The sequence below is a fragment of the Thunnus albacares genome, chromosome 24 (assembly GCF_914725855.1).
Source record: "Thunnus albacares chromosome 24, fThuAlb1.1, whole genome shotgun sequence".
NCBI classification, from domain to species: Eukaryota; Metazoa; Chordata; class Actinopteri; order Scombriformes; family Scombridae; genus Thunnus; species Thunnus albacares.
In genome coordinates this window covers 17,131,075-17,152,986 of record NC_058129.1, presented here as the reverse complement: position 1 = coordinate 17,152,986, position 21,912 = coordinate 17,131,075, and the positions used below count along the sequence as shown (strand labels likewise).

Below are 21,912 nucleotides of genomic sequence, written 5' to 3'. Positions count from 1 at the left end.
GTCTCAGCACGGATGCCAAACTACTGACAACTCTCAACAATACTCGTTCTGATAGTTGGGTTGTCTTAGGGACGAGAGAAAGCTCATCAACAGCCAGACAGGCCACTCTCCCTCTTCTTATCCATCCAAACAGTCTCAAGGCCGTATTGTTGGACAGTCTGAAAATGCAGAAACAGATGTCCTAAAATATGTGATGAAAACCCCTAATTGATCATTTAAATTGGACAGAAGATAACTGGAGTTAAAAGTAGAGAGTCAGTAATTACATGAATACGTACTTCAGACTGTGTAGTTGTGTTGTACGTCTAAAGAGGAGCGAGGTTTCTCTGACAGACATCTTTCTGGGTGTGAGGATGAGATTCACTTCAGAGCCACAAAGTCTAAGAACTCTCCCTGCAGACCTGCAGGTTTTCCTGCCTAACTTTCCTGTTAACAGCAGGTTGAACCCCAGGAGCTGCAGCAGAGAGACCAGCTGCTGGGTCTCCTCTCTGGATCTCACATAGATGGATGAACACACACACTGGAAGAACTCTGGATCACAGCTACAACACAATATTATGGATCAATTGTGGAAACAGCAAAGCAAACGTACAAGAGTAGAAAACAAACTGCATTACAAACCATCTGATGTCTGATGTCTTTCATCAAAGATGAAATTCAGAACAAGAACATACAGCAGGAGGAAATAGTCAGTAAATACGGTATGTTGTTAAATGATGACTGAACTGAAACTTTATTCATCCTTACCTTTTCTGAAGTAAACCATGCAGTATTTGTAAAAATACAATATTAATCTGACAAACCTGAGCTTTGAGATATAAGGCAGACACTGTAGGAAACTCCTCACTTCACTCTCTTCATCTGACCAGCCTGTCAGCTTCACTTCTTTCTTCTCTGATTGGAGTTTCAGCACTTCCAGCAGGATGGAGGCCTTTCTCTTTGACAGGTTTATGGACCACACTGTAGAAGGTGACTGGAAAACTGACTGTAATGCTGGAAGGACTCTCCTGCCTGTTTCAGTTTCATAATCCTTCAGATGACAGTACAATCCCAGTAGGAAATGACCCTGATAATCCATGTATCTTTCTCTAAAAGGGAATGTTTCATAACTGCACAGTGATGATAACAGCTCCAGTATCTTCTCTCCTGTCTGCTGTTCTCTCTCTGCTGCTGCACAGAACAGATTCACCAAGAACCTGATTTCTTTATCAGGATCTGACCGTCGACGAAAACTGGAACAATAAGAAGGAAACATTTTGTGAGGATTTGATCTCAGCCACATAACTACAAACACACACTACTGATGGACTCTATCTTGTACATGGCTGTCCTGTATAAAATTAAACTAAATTAAAAACACTTTATTAATCAGGAAAGAATATAAATCATTTTGAACTATTACTGCCTCACAACACAAACACCAATCCTGTGTGTGAAATCACTGCATATTTGCTACCTACAGGTTATATTCACTTTAAGTAATTAAAATGTAAAATATATGCAGAATATATGAATATAAATATTGAAAAAACTAAATCTAGAGTCCACATCATGTACAGTAGTTAAAATATCATCCCAGCATGCTTTACTCTGAGATGGAAGACGTATAAATTACTGTTATGCTACATTACATCTGTCAGTGGAGACACAAAATGATCATTCATAAGTGTCTGAAATCTTCATTTACTGCTCACTATAGAGTTGGTAGAATTTACATCATAGTCAGTAAGAATAACTAATCATGTGTAAAAAAGCAATGACTGCATTTTTGCATCTATGTAAATGTAGCAGTGCTTATTTTTCTTAATTAATGAACATTTTGTTTTTATTTATGAACAATGTATTTTTTAAGCTGCCAAGATGGCTGCCATTACTATTATAAGTAATTTGATCCTGTCAATGTCCCATATTTAACAATTCATCACATTTTCATATTTCTCTTTGTTTATTATGTGTGTAAATATTATAAATAAACTACCATATATCTGACAGAAGGTGGTTTGACTCTTTTGTGTGTGTAAATCTTTTAATATCAGAGTCACTGAGGTTCCCAAAAACTAGGAAAGCAACTTATCTCACAACATATTTCATATACTTCCAACCCATGTTCTCTGTCAATACTACAGACGGGGGACAAATTAAAGGAAAAACCTGAATAAAAGGTGGAGAAACATATCAAATGCAGATACTTCTGTTCACCAGGGCTCACTGAATGCTTTGGTGAGGATGAAAATGATGTGAATAAAATGCTCGGACCTTTACAGTCACCAGATCTCAACCCAGCTCAACACCTATGGAAGATTTTGGACCAATGTGGAATACAATGCTCTCCACCACCATCTTCATAAGACCGAATAATATTGTGTTAACTTTTAAATCTGGGAGATAAATCGGAATGAGAGGAAAACATTTTGTTATGATCCCATGTCAGTGGTACAAAGAGATCTGTGCATTAGTGATATACACTGTATCTCCTTAACATGGCGATCAAGTCATATATTAGAATAAGGGGACTCTTCTCCTAAAAAGATGGCTGAAGAATCCCTCACTACATTGTTTGAAGGTATACAGCTATACAACTCCTTAACTGTAAGTCATGTGAAGTACCTGAGCTGTGAGATATAAGGCAGACACTGTAGGAAACTCCTCACTTCACTCTCTTCATCTGAGCAGCCTGTCAGCTTCACTTCTTTCTTCTCTGATTGGAGTTTCAGCACTTCCAGCAGGATGGAGGCCTTTCTCTCTGACAGGTTTATGGACCAGACTGTAGGTGACTGGAAAAGTGACTGTAATGCTGGAAGGACTCTCCTGTCTGTTTTAGTTTCACAGTCCTTCATCTGGGAGCACAGATCCAGTAGGAAATGACACTGATGTTCCTTTTTATCATAACTATAATAATAATCATGATGATTCATGTATCTCTCTTTAACATGTATCACTTCTTCACTGCACAGTGATGATAACAGCTCCAGTATCTTCTCTCCTGTCTGCTGTTCTCTCTCTGCTGCTGCACAGAACAGATTCACCAACAACCTGATTTCTTCACCAGGATCTGACCGTAGAGGAAAACTGGAACAATAAGAAGGAAACATTTTGTGAGGATTTGATCTCAGCAACATAACTACAAACACACACTACTGATGGACTCTATCTTGTACATGGCTGTCCTGTATAAAATTATGAAATTAAAAACACTTTATTAATCAGGAAAGAATATAAATCATTTTTGAACTATTACTGCCTCACAACACAAACACCAATCCTGTGTGTGAAAACGCTGCATGTTTGCTACCTTCAGGTTATATTCACTTTAAGTAATTAAAATGTAAAATATATGCAAAATATATGAATATAAATATTGAAAAAATTAAATCTAGAGTCCACATCATGTACAGTAGTTAAAATATCATCCCAGCATGCTTTACCTCTGAGATGGAAGACGTATAAATTACTGTTATGCTACATTACATCTGTCAGTGGAGACACAAAATGATCATTCATAAGTGTCTGAAATCTTCATTTACTGCTCACTATAGAGTTGGTAGAATTTACATCATAGTCAGTAAAAATAATTAATCGTGAGGTAAAAATGCAATGACTGTATTTTTGCAGCTGTGTAAATGTAGCAGTGCTTATTTTTCTTAATTAATGAACATTTTGTTTTTATTTATGAACAATGAACTTTTTAAGCTGCCAAGATGGCTGCCATTGTTATTCTGAGCAATATAGCCCTTATTAAAGAGACATGGTTATCCTGTCAATGTCACATATTTAACAATTCTTCACATTTTCATATTTCTCTTTGTTTATTATGTGTGTAAATATTATAAATAAACTACCATATATCTGACAGAAGGTGGTTTGACTCTTTTGTGTGTGTAAATCTTTTAATATCAGAGTCACTGAGGTTCCCAAAAACTAGGAAAGCAACTTATCTGACAACATATTTCATATACTTCCAACCCATGTTCTCTGTCAATACAACAGACGGGGGACAAATTAAAGGAAAAACATGAATAAAAAAGTGGAGAAACATATCAAATGCAGATGCTTCTGTTCACCAGGGCTCACTGAATGCTTTGGTGAGGATGAAAATGATGTGAATAAAATGCTCGAGCCTTTACAGTCACCAGATCTCAACCCAGCTCAACACCTATGGAAGATTTTGGACCAATGTGGAAGACAATGCTCTCCACCACCATCTTCATAAGACCAAATAATATTGTGTTAACTTTTAAATCTGGTAGATAAATCGGAATGAGAGGAAAACATTTTGTTATGATCCCATGTCAGTGGTACAAAGAGATCTGTGCATTAGTGATATACACTGTATCTCCTTAACATGGCAATCAAGTCATATATTAGAATAAGGGGACTCTTCTCCTAAAAAGATGGCTGAAGAATCCCTCACTTCATTGTTTGAAGGTATACAGCTATACAACTCCTTAACCGTAAGTCATGTGAAGTACCTGAGCTGTGAGATATAAGGCAGACACTGTAGGAAACTCCTCACTTCACTCTCTTCATTTGAGCAGCCTGTCAGCTCCACTTCTTTCTTCTCTGATTGGAGTTTCAGCACTTCCAGCAGGATGGAGACCTTTCTCTCTGACAGGTTTATGAACCAGACTGTAGGTGACTGGAAAACTGACTGTAATGCTGGAAGGACTCTCCTGACTGTTTCAGTTTCATAATCCTTCAGATGACAGTACAATCCCAGTAGGAAATGACCCTGATAATCCATGTATCTTTCTTTAAAAGGGAATGTTTCATAACTGCACACTGATGATAACAGCTCCAATATCTTCTCTCCTGTCTGCTGTTCTCTCTCTGCTGCTGCACAGAACAGATTCACCAACAACCTGATTTCTTCATCAGGATCTGACCGTAGAGGAAAACTGAAACAATAAGAAGGAAACATTTTGTGAAGATTTGATCTCAGCTACATAACTACAAACACACACTACTGATGGACTCTATCTTGTACATGGCTGTCCTGTATAAAATCAAACTAAATTAAAAACACTTAATTAATCAGGAAAGAATATAAATCATTTTTGAACTATTACTGCCTCACAACACAAACACCAATCCTGTGTGTGAAATCACTGCATATTTGCTATCTACAGGTTATATTCACTTTAAGTAATTAAAATGTAAAATATATGCAGAATATATGAATATAAATATTGAAAAAATTAAATCTAGAGTCCACATCATGTATGATAGTTAAAATATCATCCCAGCATGCTTTACCTCTGAGATGGAAGACGTATAAATTACTGTTATGCTACATTACATCTGTCAGTGGAGACACAAAATGATCATTCATAAGTGTCTGAAATCTTCATTTACTGCTCACTATAGAGTTGGTAGAATTTACATCATAGTCAGTAAGAATAATTAATCATGAGGTAAAAAAGCAATGACTGTATTTTTGCATCTATGTAAATGTAGCTGTGCTTATTTTTCTTAATTAATGAACATTTTGTTTTTATTTATGAACAATGTATTTTTTAAGCTGCCAAGATGACTGCCATTACTATTATAAGTAATTTGATCCTGTCAATGTCCCATATTTAACAATTCATCACATTTTCATATTTCTCTTTGTTCATTATGTGTGTAAATATTATAAATAAACTACCATATATCTGACAGAAGGTGGTTTGACTCTTTTGTGTGTGTAAATCTTTTAATATCAGAGTCACTGAGGTTCCCAAAAACTAGGAAAGCAACTTATCTGACAACATATTTCATATACTTCCAACCCATGTTCTCTGTCAATACTACAGACGGGGGACAAATTAAAGGAAAAACCTGAATAAAAAAGTGGAGAAACATATCAAATGCAGATGCTTCTGTTCACCAGGGCTCACTGAATGCTTTGGTGAGGATGAAAATGATGTGAATAAAATGCTCGGACCTTTACAGTCACCAGATCTCAACCCAGCTCAACACCTAAGGAAGATTTTGGACCAATGTGGAAGACAATGCTCTCCACCACCATCTTCATAAGACCGAATAATATTGTGTTAACTTTTAAATCTGGTAGATAAATCGGAATGAGAGGAAAACATTTTGTTAAGATCCCATGTCAGTGGTACAAAGAGATCTGTGCATTAGTGATATACACTGTATCTCCTTAACATGGCGATCAAGTCATATATTAGAATAAGGGGACTCTTCTCCTAAAAAGATGGCTGAAGAATCCCTCACTTCATTGTTTGAAGGTATACAGCTATACAACTCCTTAACTGTAAGTCACGTGAAGTACCTGAGCTGTGAGATATAAGGCAGACACTGTAGGAAACTCCTCACTTCACTCTCTTCATCTGAGCAGCCTCTCAGCTTCACTTCTTTCTTCTGTGATTGGAGTTTCAGCACTTCCAGCAGGATGGAGGCCTTTCTCTTTGACAGGTTTATGGACCAGACTGTAGGTGACTGGAAAAGTGACTGTAATGCTGGAAGGACTCTCCTGTCTGTTTTAGTTTCACAGTCCTTCACCTGAGAGTACAGATCCAGTAGGAAATAACACTGATCTTCCTTTTTATCATAACTATAATAATAATCATGATAATCCATGTATCTGTCTCTAAAAGGGAATGTTTCATAACTGCACACTGATGATAACAGCTCCAATATCTTCTCTCCTGTCTGCTGTTCTCTCTCTGCTGCTGCACAGAACAGATTCACCAACAACCTGATTTCTTCATCAGGATCTGACCGTGGAGGAAAACTGGAACAATAAGAAGGAAACATTTTGTGAAGATTTGATCTCAGCTACATAACTACAAACACACACTACTGATGGACTCTATCTTGTACATGGCTGTCCTGTATAAAATCAAACTAAATTAAAAACACTTAATTAATCAGGAAAGAATATAAATCATTTTTGAACTATTACTGCCTCACAACACAAACACCAATCCTGTGTGTGAAATCACTGCATATTTGCTACCTACAGGTTATATTCACTTTAAGTAATTAAAATGTAAAATATATGCAGAATATATGAATATAAATATTGAAAAAATTAAATCTAGAGTCCACATCATGTATGATAGTTAAAATATCATCCCAGCATGCTTTACCTCTGAGATGGAAGACATATCAATTACTGTTATGCTACATTACATCTGTCAGTGGAGACACAAAATGATCATTCATAAGTGTCTGAAATCTTCATTTACTGCTCACTATAGAGTTGGTAGAATTTACATCATAGTCAGTAAGAATAATTAATCATGAGGTAAAAAAGCAATGACTGTAGTTTTGCATCTATGTAAATGTAGCAGTGCTTATTTTTCTTAATTAATGAACATTTTGTTTTTATTTATGAACAATGTATTTTTTAAGCTGCCAAGATGGCTGCCATTACTATTATAAGTAATTTGATCCTGTCAATGTCCCATATTTAACAATTCATCACATTTTCATATTTCTCTTTGTTTATTATGTGTGTAAATATTATAAATAAACTACCATATATCTGACAGAAGGTGGTTTGACTCTTTTGTGTGTGTAAATCTTTTAATATCAGAGTCACTGAGGTTCCCAAAAACTAGGAAAGCAACTTATCTGACAACATATTTCATATACTTCCAACCCATGTTCTCTGTCAATACTACAGACGGGGGACAAATTAAAGGAAAAACCTGAATAAAAAAGTGGAGAAACATATCAAATGCAGATGCTTCTGTTCACCAGGGCTCACTGAATGCTTTGGTGAGGATGAAAATGATGTGAATAAAATGCTCGGACCTTTACAGTCACCAGATCTCAACCCAGCTCAACACCTATGGAAGATTTTGAACCAATGTGGAAGACAATGCTCTCCACCACCATCTTCATAAGACCGAATAATATTGTGTTAACTTTTAAATCTGGTAGATAAATCGGAATGAGAGGAAAACATTTTGTTATGATCCCATGTCAGTGGTACAAAGAGATCTGTGCATTAGTGATATACACTGTATCTCCTTAACATGGCGATCAAGTCATATATTAGAATAAGGCGACTCTTCTCCTAAAAAGATGGCTGAAGAATCCCTCACTTCATTGTTTGAAGGTATACAGCTATACAACTCCTTAACTGTAAGTCATGTGAAGTACCTGAGCTTTGAGATATAAGGCAGACACTGTAGGAAACTCCTAACTTCACTCTCTTCATTTGAGCAGCCTGTCAGCTTCACTTCTTTCTTCTCTGATTGGAGTTTCAGCACTTCCAGCAGGATGGAGGCCGTTCTCTTTGACAGGTTTATGGACCAGACTGTAGGTGACTGGAAAACTGACTGTAATGCTGGAAGGACTCTCCTGCCTGTTTTAGTTTCATAATCCTTCAGATGACAGTACAATCCCAGTAGGAAATGACTCTGATCATCCATGTATCCGTCTCTAAAAGGGAACGTTTCATAACTGCACACTGATGATAACAGCTCCAGTATCTTCTCTCCTGTCTGCTGTTCTCTCTCTGCTGCTGCACAGAACAGATTCACCAAGAACCTGATTTCTTCATCAGGATCTGACCAGTCAGGACGAAAACTGGAACAATAAGAAGGAAACATTTTGTGAGGATTTGATCTCAGCTACATAACTACAAACACACACTACTGATGGACTCTATCTTGTACATGGCTGTCCTGTATAAAATTATGAAATTAAAAACACTTCATTAATCAGGAAAGAATATAAATCATTTTTGAACTATTACTGCCTCACAACACAAACACCAATCCTGTGTGTGAAATCACTGCATATTTGCTACCTACAGGTTATATTCACTTTAAGTAATTAAAATGTAAAATATATGCAGAATATATGAATATAAATATTGAAAAAATTAAATCTAGAGTCCACATCATGTACAATAGTTAAAATATCATCCCAGCATGCTTTACCTCTGAGATGGAAGACGTATAAATTACTGTTATGCTACATTACATCTGTCAGTGGAGACACAAAATGATCATTCATAAGTGTCTGAAATCTTCATTTACTGCTCACTATAGAGTTGGTAGAATTTACATCATAGTCAGTAAGAATAACTAATCATGAGGTAAAAAGCAATGACTGCATTTTTGCATCTATGTAAATGTAGCAGTGCTTATTTTTCTTAATTAATGAACATTTTGTTTTTATTTATGAACAATGAACTTTTTAAGCTGCCAAGATGACTGCCATTACTATTATAAGTAATTTGATCCTGTCAATGTCCCATATTTAACAATTCATCACATTTTCATATTTCTCTTTGTTTATTATGTGTGTAAATATTTTAAATAAACTACCATATATCTGACAGAAGGTGGTTTGACTCTTTTGTGTGTGTAAATCTTTTAATATCAGAGTCACTGAGGTTCCCAAAAACTAGGAAAGCAACTTATCTGACAACATATTTCATAAACTTCCAACCCATGTTCTCTGTCAATACTACAGACGGGGGACAAATTAAAGTAAAAACCTGAATAAAAAAGTGGAGAAACATATCAAATGCAGATGCTTCTGTTCACCAGGGCTCACTGAATGCTTTGGTGAGGATGAAAATGATGTGAATAAAATGCTCGGACCTTTACAGTCACCAGATCTCAACCCAGCTCAACACCTATGGAAGATTTTGGACCAATGTGGAAGACAATGCTCTCCACCACCATCTTCATAAGACCGAATAATATTGTGTTAACTTTTAAATCTGGTAGATAAATCGGAATGAGAGGAAAACATTTTGTTATGATCCCATGTCAGTGGTACAAAGAGATCTGTGCATTAGTGATATACACTGTATCTCCTTAACATGGCGATCAAGTCATATATTAGAATAAGGGGACTCTTCTCCTAAAAAGATGGCTGAAGAATCCCTCACTTCATTGTTTGAAGGTATACAGCTATACAACTCCTTAACTGTAAGTCATGTGAAGTACCTGAGCTTTGAGATATAAGGCAGACACTGTAGGAAACTCCTCACTTCACTCTCTTCATATGTGCAGCCTCTCAGCTTCACTTCTTTCTTCTCTGATTGGAGTTTCAGCACTTCCAGCAGGATGGAGGCCTTTCTCTCTGACAGGTTTATGGACCAGACTGTAGGTGACTGGAAAACTGACTGTAATGCTGGAAGGACTCTCCTGTCTGTTTTAGTTTCACAGTCCTTCATCTGGGAGCACAGATCCAGTAGGAAATAACACTGATCTTCCTTTTTATCATAACTATAATAATAATCATGATGATTCATGTATCTCTCATTAACATGTATCACTTCTTCACTGCACACTGATGATAACAGCTCCAGTATCTTCTCTCCTGTCTGCTGTTCTCTCTCTGCTGCTGCACAGAACAGATTCACCAACAACCTGATGTCTTTATCAGGATCTGACCGTCGAGGAAAACTGAAACAATAAGAAGGAAACATTTTGTGAGGATTTGATCTCAGCAACATAACTACAAACACACACTACTGATGGACTCTATCTTGTACATGGCTGTCCTGTATAAAATTATGAAATTAAAAACACTTCATTAATCAGGAAAGAATATAAATCATTTTTGAACTATTACTGCCTCACAACACAAACACCAATCCTGTGTGTGAAATCACTGCATATTTGCTACCTACAGGTTATATTCACTTTAAGTAATTAAAATGTAAAATATATGTAGAATATATAATATAAATAGTGAATAAATTAAATCTAGAGTCCACATCATGTACAGTAGTTAAAATATCATCCCAGCATGCTTTACCTCTGAGATGGAAGACGTATAAATTACTGTTATGCTACATTACATCTGTCAGTGGAGACACAAAATGATCATTCATAAGTGTCTGAAATCTTCATTTACTGCTCACTATAGAGTTGGTAGAATTTACATCATAGTCAGTAAAAATAACTAATCATGAGGTAAAAAAGCAATGACTGTAGTTTTGCATCTATGTAAATGTAGCAGTGCTTGTTTTTCTTAATTAATGAACATTTTGTTTTTATTTATGAACAATGTATTTTTGAAGCTGCCAAGATGACTGCCATTACTATTATAAGTACTTTGATCCTGTCAGTGTCCCATATTTAACAATTCATCACATTTTCATATTTCTCTTTGTTTATTATGTGTGTAAATATTATAAATAAACTACCATATATCTGACAGAAGGTGGTTTGACTCTTCTGTGTGTGTAAATCTTTTAATATCAGAGTCACTGAGGTTCCCAAAAACTAGGAAAGCAACTTATCTGACAACATATTTCATATACTTCCAACCTATGTTCTCTGTCAATACTACAGACGGGGGACAAATTAAAGGAAAAACCTGAATAAAAAAGTGGAGAAACATATCAAATGCAGATGCTTCTGTTCACCAGGGCTCACTGAATGCTTTGGTGAGGATGAAAATGATGTGAATAAAATGCTCAGACCTTTACAGTCACCAGATCTCAACCCAGTTGAACACCTATGGAAGATTTTAGACCAATGTGGAAGACAATGCTCTCCACCACCATCTTCATAAGACCGAATAATATTGTGTTAACTTTTAAATCTGGGAGATAAATCGGAATGAGAGGAAAACATTTTGTTATGATCCCATGTCAGTGGTACAAAGAGATCTGTGCATTAGTGATATACACTGTATCTCCTTAACATGGCGATCAAGTCATATATTAGAATAAGGGGACTCTTCTCCTAAAAAGATGGCTGAAGAATCCCTCACTTCATTGTTTGAAGGTATACAGCTATACAACTCCTTAACTGTAAGTCATGTGAAGTACCTGAGCTTTGAGATATAAGGCAGACACTGTAGGAAACTCCTCACTTCACGCTCTTCATCTGACCAGCCTGTCAGCTCCACTTCTTTCTTCTCTGATTGGAGTTTCAGCACTTCCAGCAGGATGGAGGCCTTTCTCTTTGACAGGTTTATGGACCAGACTGTAGGTGACTGTAAAACTGACTGTAATGCTGGAAGGACTCTCCTGACTGTTTTAGTTTCACAGTCCTTCATCTGAGAGTACAGATCCAGTAGGAAATAACACTGATGTTCCTTTATGTCATCACTATAATAATAATCATGATGATTCATGTATCTCTCTTTAAAATGTATCACTTCTTCACTGCACACTGATGATAACAGCTCCAGTATCTTCTCTCCTGTCTGCTGTTCTCTCTCTGCTGCTGCACAGAACAGATTCACCAACAACCTGATTTCTTCATCAGGATCTGACCGTGGAGGAAAACTGGAACAATAAGAAGGAAACATTTTGTGAGGATTTGATCTCAGCAACATAACTACAAACACACACTACTGATGGACTCTATCTTGTACATGGCTGTCCTGTATAAAATTAAATTAAATTAAAAACACTTAATTAATCAAGAACATTATAAATCATTTTTGAACTATTACTGCCTCACAACACAAACACCAATCCTGTGTGTGAAATCACTGCATATTTGCTACCTACAGGTTATATTCACTTTAAGTAATTAAAATGTAAAATATATGCAGAATATATGAATATAAATATTGACAAAACTAAATCTAGAGTCCACATCAGGTACAGTAGTTAAAATATCATCCCAGCATGCTTTACCTCTGAGATGGAAGACGTATAAATTACTGTTATGCTACATTACATCTGTCAGTGGAGACACAAAATGATCATTCATAAGTGTCTGAAATCTTCATTTACTGCTCACTATAGAGTTGGTAGAATTTACATCATAGTCAGTAAAAATAACTAATCATGAGGTAAAAAAGCAATGACTGTATTTTTGCATCTATGTAAATGTAGCAGTGCTTATTTTTCTTAATTAATGAACATTTTGTTTTTATTTATGAACAATGTATGTTTTAAGCTGCCAAGATGACTGCCATTACTATTATAAGTAATTTGATCCTGTCAATGTCCCATATTTAACAATTCATCACATTTTTATATTTCTCTTTGTTTATTATGTGTGTAAATATTATAAATAAACTACCATATATCTGAGAAACATATCAAATGGAGATGCTTCTGTTCACCAGGGCTCACTGAATGCTTTGGTGAGGATGAAAATGATGTGAATAAAATGCTCGGGCCTTTACAGTCACCAGATCTCAACCCAGCTGAACACCTAAGGAAGATTTTGGACCAATGTGTAAGACAATGCTCTCCACCACCATCTTCATAAGACCAAATAATATCGTGTTAACTTTTAAATCTGGTAGATAAATCGGAATGAGAGGAAAACATTTTGTTATGATCCCATGTCAGTGGTACAAAGAGATCTGTGCATTAGTGATATACACTGTATCTCCTTAACATGGCGATCAAGTCATATATTAGAATAAGGGGACTCTTCTCCTAAAAAGATGGCTGAAGAATCCCTCACTTCATTGTTTGAAGGTATACAGCTATACAACTCCTTAACTGTAAGTCATGTGAAGTACCTGAGCAGTGAGATAAAAGGCAGACACTGTAGGAAACTCCTCACTTCACTCTCTTCATCTGAGCAGCCTGTCAGCTTCACTTCTTTCTTCTCTGATTGGAGTTTCAGCACTTCCAGCAGGATGGAGGCCTTTCTCTCTGACAGGTTTATGGTCCAGACTGTAGGTGACTGGAAAACTGACTGTAATGCTGGAAGGACTCTCCTGCCTGTTTTAGTTTCATAGTCCTTCATCTGGGAGTACAGATCCAGTAGGAAATCCTGATCACCATAATAACTGCACACTGATGATAACAGCTCCAGTATCTTCTCTCCTGTCTGCTGTTCTCTCTCTGCTGCTGCACAGAAAAGATTCACCAAGAACCAGGTTTTATCTGAGGATTTAAACCTGGGAGATAAACTGGAACAAGAAGAAAACATTTTGTTATGATTTGGTGTCAGTGACACAAAGAGAGATATGCATTAGTGATATAGAGTGTATCTGCTAAAAGCCTACAAATATTCATTAATGAGAATAATACAGTAATATCATTCTGAAATTAAAGCAACAATCCTTTTAACAGAATGGGCGGTAAATGGATTTTAAAAGATATTTACTGACTAAAATTCTTCACAAAATGTTAAAGGAACCAGGAAAGTCAGGCAATATCACTCCTGAACCAACAGGCTGGTGGAAAGAAACACATTACCCAAATCATTTATGAATCAATTAGCTCCAAAGCCTTGAATACTGGACCACAAGTTTTAACATCCAGCGTTCTGTAAAACTCATGAAACTTCATAGAGAACTAGTGTGAAATATTTAGGATGTCCAGTGGTGAACTTGCCACATCCTAATGACCGGCAGTGTATTTTCATTACTGATAATAAATCACTTGAGCAAAACTCTCGTTCACTCCTCTGGATCATTCATCACTCAAACTTCATACTCAGTTACAATTTATTTATTGGATGTATTAGAGTCAGAGTAGCCAATGAATGAGCCTCACATCCAGCATCTATGATTGATCACATTTCATGACCAAATCTCTTTATGATTCAGTACTCCAAATGTGAACCACTTTAAAAATGTCTTAAGATGACTCATAAATCCAACATGAACACACTGAGGTACTGAGAGGGGAACTATCCTGTGTGGTTATTCTTTAATGCAGGAAACTACTGCTTCATGGCTGAGATTTGTATAATCACAGTTAAAAAGAACATCACTGGTCCTGAGAAAGAACTGATGCTCTCTGTTGTTTACATTTCTGGAGCTTGTTGGAACAAATCATTATAGTTGAGCCTCTGTTTACGTTTTACTGAGTTGATGGATGACTGATGAAAACAGCCTCAAAGTAACAAAACTGTTCATGTTAAAAACAAACCAGGAGCTGGATGGAGTAAACGTGTCTCAGCTAATAGTAGATGAGCAGTACTCTGTCAGAGCTTTGACTTTCTGCCTAAAGGAACTCTGGGTAATTTAGGAGTAAGTACATTGTAGGTGAGTGGAATAAAGAAGTATGACATCTCTGATCTTATACACCATGATGTAATGTTTATGTGGACTGATCAGTGGAGCACATTACCTTAACATTAAAACTAACATTCAGTTGTCTCATTGTGAAACACAATTCCTTAAATGTTCACTTAAGTCATGTGACTTACCCGAGCCCTGAGATATAAGGCAGACACTGTAGGAAACTCCTCACTTCACTCTCTTCATCCGAGCAGCCTGTCAGCTTCACTTCTTTCTTCTCTGATTGGAGTTTCAGCACTTCCAGCAGGATGGAGACCTTTCTCTTTGACAGGTTTATGGACCAGACTGTAGGTGACTGGAAAACTGACTGTAATGCTGGAACAACTCTCCTGCCTGTTTTAGTTTCACAGTCCTTCACCTGAGAGAACAGATCCAGCAGGAAATCCTGATCACCATAATGACTGCACACTGATGATAACAGCTCCAGTATCTTCTCTCCTGTCTGTTGTTCTCTCTCTGCTGCTGCACAGAACAGATTCACCAAGAACCAGGTTTCATCTGAGGATTTAAACCTGGTAGATAATCTGGAACAAGAAAACATTTTGTTATGATCCAATGTCAGTGACACAACGAGAGCTGTGCATTAGTGATATAGAGTGTATCTGCTAAAAGCCTACAAATACTCATGAATAAGAATAATACAGTAAAATCCTTCTGAAATTAAAGCAACAATCCTTTTAACAGGCTGGGCTGTAAATGGATTTTAAAAGATATTTACTGACTAAAATTCTTCACAAAATGTTAAAGGAACCAGGAAAGTCAGACAATATCACTCCTGAATCAACAGGCTGGTGGAAAGAAACACGTTACCCAAATCATTTATGAATCAATTAGCTCCAAAGCCTTGAATACTGGACCACAAGTTTTAACATCCACCATTCTGTAAAACTCATGAAACTTCATAGAAAACTAGTGTGAAATATTTAGGATGTCCAGTGGTGAACTTACCACATCCTGATGACCAGCAGTGTATTTTCATTACTGATAATAAATCACTTGAGCAAAACTCTCGTTCACTCCTCTGGATCATTCATCACTCAAACTTCATACTCAGTTACAATTTATTTATTTATTGGATGTATTAGAGTCAGAGTAGCCAATGAATGAGTCTCACATCCAGCATCTATGATTGATCACATTTAATGACCAAATCTGTTTATGATTCAGTACTCCAAATGTGAACCACTGCGTCCTGGACCACAATGAGGGGCCGCCTACTCAACTGACGTCCTCTATTTTCTGGCAGACTAGGCAGGGAATTGCATTGCTGCCTCTGGGTCCAAAGCTGTTCAACTTGTTTGATAACAGGATAAACAAATTAATTTGTTTTTCATGTGAATTAAAAAATGTAATAACCTCCCGTTTTTTTCTGTTTTTCTCGGTCCCCCAACGGTTTCCCTCTTCAAATCGACAATTAGAATAGTAATTAAACCAAAACCAGAAACTAACTTGTTTTTCACTTGTCTGTCTAAAAAAAAATATTTCAGAAGCTAAACGTTGCTGGATAATTTCTTCTTTCTTGTCAAGTTGATAATGACAGTTTTTAGTTTTGCTGTGCTGCTCGACATAATGAGCTCAGGATTTATCAGGAGGACGACTGCTTTACTCCAAACAGTATGAACCTGGACTGTGTGTGTAACAGCTGACCTATTGGATGTGTAGAAGTAAACAGAACATTATTAACATTAGATCTTGACCGATCCTGTCAGCGTGTCAGAGATTTCAATAATCAATGAAGTTATGCTGCTGTGTCTCGTGCATAAATGCGCACAGCTTCTCTGAGTGGAGAGACACAGCTGCTGGGAGATCACAGCATATCTCTCTGTCTCTCTCTCTCTCTCTGTCTCTCTCTCTCTCTCTCTGACACCTGGTCCTCTCACCGGTTAATAACAAACGAATTTGGTCTTTGCGAACAGAAATGATGTCCGTGTTTATTTGCATATAGAGCGGGGAAGTGAGATCCGATCACAAGTGGTCACTCACCACACGTTAATGCCAGGTGTGAACAGACGTACTTAAAGCTGTCCACTTGTGATTGGATCACCCGAGATGGATGTTAATACCAGGTGTAAACAGGGCCTAAGAGTCAGAGTAGCCAATGAATGAGCCTCACATCCATCATCTATGACTGATCACATTTCATGACCAAATCTCTTTATGATTCAGTACTCCAAATGTCAACCACTTTAAAAATGTCTTAAGATGACTCATAAATCCAACATGAACACACTGAGGTACTGAGAGGGGAACTGTCATGTGTGGTTATTCTTTAATGCAGGAAACTACTGCTTCATGGCTGAGATTTGTATAATCACAGTTAAAAAGAACATCACTGGTCCTGAGAAAGAACTGATGCTCTCTGTTGTTTATATTTCTGGAGCTTGTTGGAACAAATCATTATAGGTGAGTCTCTGTTTACCTTTTACTGAGTTGATGGATGACTGATGAAAACAGCCTCAAAGTATCAAAACTGTTCATGTTAAAAACAAACCAGGAGCTGGATGGAGTAAACGTGTCTCAGCTAATAGTAGATGAGCAGTACTCTGTCAGAGCTTTGACTTTCTGATTAAAGGAACTCTGGGTAATTTAGGAGTAAGTACACTGTAGGTGAGTGGAATAAAGAAGTATGACATCTCTGATCTTATACACCGTGATGTAATGTTTATGTGGACTGATCAGTGGAACACATTACCTTAACATTAAAACTAACAGTGAGTTGTCTCATTGTGAAACACAACTCCTTAAATGTTCACTAAAGTCATGTGACTAACCTGAGCCATGAGATATGAGGTAGACACTGTAGGAAACTCCTCACTTCACTCTCTTCATCTGAGCAGCCTGTCAGCTCCACTTCTTTCTTCTCTGATTGGAGTTTCAGCACTTCCAGCAGGATGGAGGCCTTTCTCTCTGACAGGTTTATGGTCCAGACTGTAGGTGACTGGAAAACTGACTGTAATGCTGGAAGGACTCTCCTGCCTGTTATAGTTTCATAGTCCTTCACCTGGGAGCACAGATCCAGCAGGAAATCCCGATGACCATAATAACTGCACACTGATGATAACAGCTCCAGTATCTTCTCTCCTGTCTGCTGTTCTCTCTCTGCTGCTGCACAGAACAGATTCACCAAGAACCAGGTTTCATCTGAGGATTTAAACCTGGGAGATAAACTGGAACGAGAAGAAAACATTTTGTTATGATCTGATGTCAGTGACACAAAGAGAGATATGCATTAGTGATATACAGTGTATCTGCTAAAAGCCTACAAATACTCATTAATGAGAATAATACAGTAAAATCATTCTGAAATTAATGCAACAATGCTTTTAACAGGCTGGGCTGTAAATGGATTTTAAAAGATATTTACTGACTAAAATTCTTCACAAAATGTTAAAGGAACCAGGAAAGTCAGACAATATCACTCCTGAATCAACAGGCTGGTGGAAAGAAACACGTTACCCAAATCATTTATGAATCAATTAGCTCCAAAGCCTTGAATACTGGACCACAAGTTTTAACATCCACCATTCTGTAAAACTCTATGAAACTTCATAGAGAATTAGTGTGAAATATTTAGGATGTCCAGTAGTGAACTTACCACATCCTAATGACCAGCAGTGTATTTCCATTACTGATAATAAATCACTTGAGCAAAACTCTCATTCACTCCTCTGGATCATTCATCACTCAAACTTCATACTAAGTTACAGTTTATTTATTGGATGTATTAGAGTCAGAGTAGCCAATGAATGAGCCTCACATCCAGCATCTATGACTGATCACATTTCATGACCAAATCTCTTTATGATTCAGTACTCCAAATGTGAACCACTGCGTCCTGGACCACAATGAGGGGCCGCCTACTCAACTGACGTCCTCTATTTTCTGGCAGACTAGGCAGGGAATTGCATTGCTGCCTCTGGGTCCAAAGCTGTTCAACTTGTTTGATAACAGGATAAACAAATTAATTTGTTTTTCATGTGAATTAAAAAACGTAATCACCTCCCGTTTTTTTCTGTTTTTCTCGTTCCCTCAACGGTTTCCCTCTTCAAATCGACAATTAGAATAGTAATTAAACCAAAACCAGAAACTAACTTGTTTTTCACTTGTCTGTCTAAAAAAAAATATTTCAGAAGCTAAACGTTGCTGGATAATTTCTTCTTTCCTGTCAAGTTGATAACGACAGTTTTTAGTTTTGCTGTGCTGCTCGACATAATGAGCTCAGGATTTATCAGGAGGACGACTGCTTTACTCCAAACAGTATGAACCTGGACTGTGTGTGTAACAGCTGACCTATTGGATGTGTAGAAGAAAACAGAATATTATTACCATTAGATCTTGACCGATCCTGTCAGAGTGTCGCAGATGTCAATAATCAATGAAGTTATGCTGCTGTGTCTCGTGCATAAATGCGCACAGCTTCTCTGAGTGAAGAGACACAGCTGCTGGGAGATCACTGCATATCTCTCTGTCTCTCTCTCTGTCTGTCTCTCTCTCTCTCTCGGACACCTGGTCCTCTCACCGGTTAATAACAAACGAATTTGGTCTTTGTGAACGGAAATGATGTCCGTGTTTATTTGCATATAGAGCGGGGAAGTGAGATCCGATCACAAGTGGTCACTCACTACACGTTCATACCAGGTGTAAACAGACATACTTAAAGCTGTCCACTTGTGATTGGATCACCAGAGATGGATGTTAATACCAGGTGTAAACAGGGCCTAAGAGTCAGAGTAGCCAATGAATGAACCTCAAATCCAGCATCTATGACTTACCACACTTCATGACCAAATCTCTTTATGATTCAGTACTCCAAATGTCAACCACTTTAAAAATGTCTTAAGATGACTCATAAATCCAACATGAACACACTGAGGTACTGAGAGGGGAACTGTCATGTGTGGTTATTCTTTAATGCAGGAAACTACTGCTTCATGGCTGAGATTTGTATAATCACAGTTAAAAAGAACATCACTGGTCCTGAGAAAGAACTGATGCTCTCTGTTGTTTATATTTCTGGAGCTTGTTGGAACAAATCATTATAGGTGAGTCTCTGTTTACCTTTTACTGAGTTGATGGATGACTGATGAAAACAGCCTCAAAGTGTCAAAACTGTTCATGTTAAAAACAAACCAGGAGCTGGATGAAGTAAACGTGTCTCAGCTAATAGTAGATGAGCAGTACTCTGTAAGAGCTTTGACTTTCTGCCTAAAGGAACTCTGGGTAATTTAGGAGTAAGTACATTGTAGGTGAGTGGAATAAAGAAGTATGACATCTCTGATCTTATACACCGTGATGTAATGTTTATGTGGACTGATCAGTGGAACGCATTACCTTAACATTAAAACTAAGAATGAGTTGTCTCATTGTGAAACACAACTCCTTAAATGTTCACTTAAGTAATGTGAAGTACCTGAGCCATGATATATAAGGCAGACACTGTAGGAAACTCCTCACTTCACTCTCTTCATCTGAGCAGCCTGTCAGCTGCACTTCTTTCTTCTCTGATTGGAGTTTCAGCACTTCCAGCAGGATGGAGGCCTTTCTCTCTGACAGGTTTATGAACCAGACTGTAGGTGACTGGAAAACTGACTGTAATGCTGGAAGGACTCTCCTGCCTGTTTTAGTTTCACAGTCCTTCATCTGAGAGTACAGATCCAGTAGGAAATAACATTGATATTGCTTAACAATATAATCATCCATGTATCTCTCTTTAACAGGGAATGTTTCATAACTGCACACTGATGATAACAGCTCCAGTATCTTCTCTCCTGTCCGCTGTTCTCTCTCTGCTGCTGCACAGAACAGATTCACCAAGAACCTGCTTTCAGCATCTGACCAGTCAGGAAGAAAACTAGAACAAGAAAGAAACATTTTGTGAGGATTTGATCGCAGCTACATAACTACAAACACACACTACTGATGGACTCTATCTTGTACATGGCTGTCCAGTATAAAATTAAATTAAATTAAAAACACTTCATTAATCAAGAAAATTATACATAATTTTTGAGCTATTACTGCCTCACAACACAAACACCAATCCTGTTTGTGAAATCACTGCATATTTGCTACCTACAGGTTATATTCACTTTAAGTAATTAAAATGTAAAATATATGGAGAATACATAAATATAAATAGTGAAACAACTAAATCTAGAGTCCACATCATGTATAATAGTTAAAATCTCATCATGTTATGCCATTTTTTCAGCTGTGTAAATGTTAAGCTGCCAAGATGGCTGCCATCACTACTATAAGTAATTTAGCCCTTGATTAAGAGACATGGTTATCCTGTCAATGTCCCATATTTAACAATTCATCATACCTTTATGTTTCTCTCTGTTCGTTATGTGTGTAAATATTATAAATAAACTACCATATATCTGACAGAAGGTGGTTTGACTCTTTTGTGTGTGTAAATATTTTAATATCAGAGTCCCTGACGTTCCCAAAAACTAGAAGAGAAACTTCTTTCACAACATATTTTATATACTTGCAACCCATGTTCTCTGTGAATAATACAGACGGGGGACAAATTAAAGGAAAAATATGAGTAAAAAAGTGGAGAAACATATCAAATGCAGATGCTTCTGTTCACCAGGGCTAACTGAATGCTTTGGTGGGGATGAAAATGATGTGAATAAAATGCTCAGGCCTTTACAGTCACCAGATCTCAACCCAGCTGAACACCTATGGAAGATTTTGGACCAATGTGTAAGACAATGCTCTCCACCACCATCTTCATAAGACCAAATAATATAATAAAAACTTTGATGTTCAAATCTATTTAGTGATGTTTGTGATTGTCTCTGATGCTATATGTCCTTTTGTTATGTCTGGCTATGTTTGTTTTTCTTTCTGTCTGCTGTACTCAGGTCTCTCTTGCATTCTGATCTCAATGAAATGAGCTGATTACATAAAGGTTGTTTAAATAAATGAGGGACTATCTTGTGGAGGAATGGTGTTCATCTCTCCAAT

At 37.1% G+C, this 21,912-nt stretch overlaps 1 protein-coding gene across 1 annotated transcript in view; it reads right to left on the bottom strand.

Moving 5' to 3' along the window:
• The window catches only part of LOC122976244, a 1,153,509-nt gene that overhangs the window by 1,084,796 nt on the left and 46,801 nt on the right, over positions 1 to 21,912 (bottom strand). The window contains exons 17-22 of the mRNA XM_044344621.1: positions 20,345 to 20,785; positions 8,116 to 8,544; positions 6,275 to 6,736; positions 4,470 to 4,895; positions 2,608 to 3,069; positions 804 to 1,232 (exon numbers count right to left, since the gene is read on the bottom strand). Coding sequence (XP_044200556.1) covers positions 804 to 1,232; positions 2,608 to 3,069; positions 4,470 to 4,895; positions 6,275 to 6,736; positions 8,116 to 8,544; positions 20,345 to 20,785 — 2,649 coding nt within the window. The remainder of the gene's footprint in view (positions 1 to 803; positions 1,233 to 2,607; positions 3,070 to 4,469; positions 4,896 to 6,274; positions 6,737 to 8,115; positions 8,545 to 20,344; positions 20,786 to 21,912) is intronic.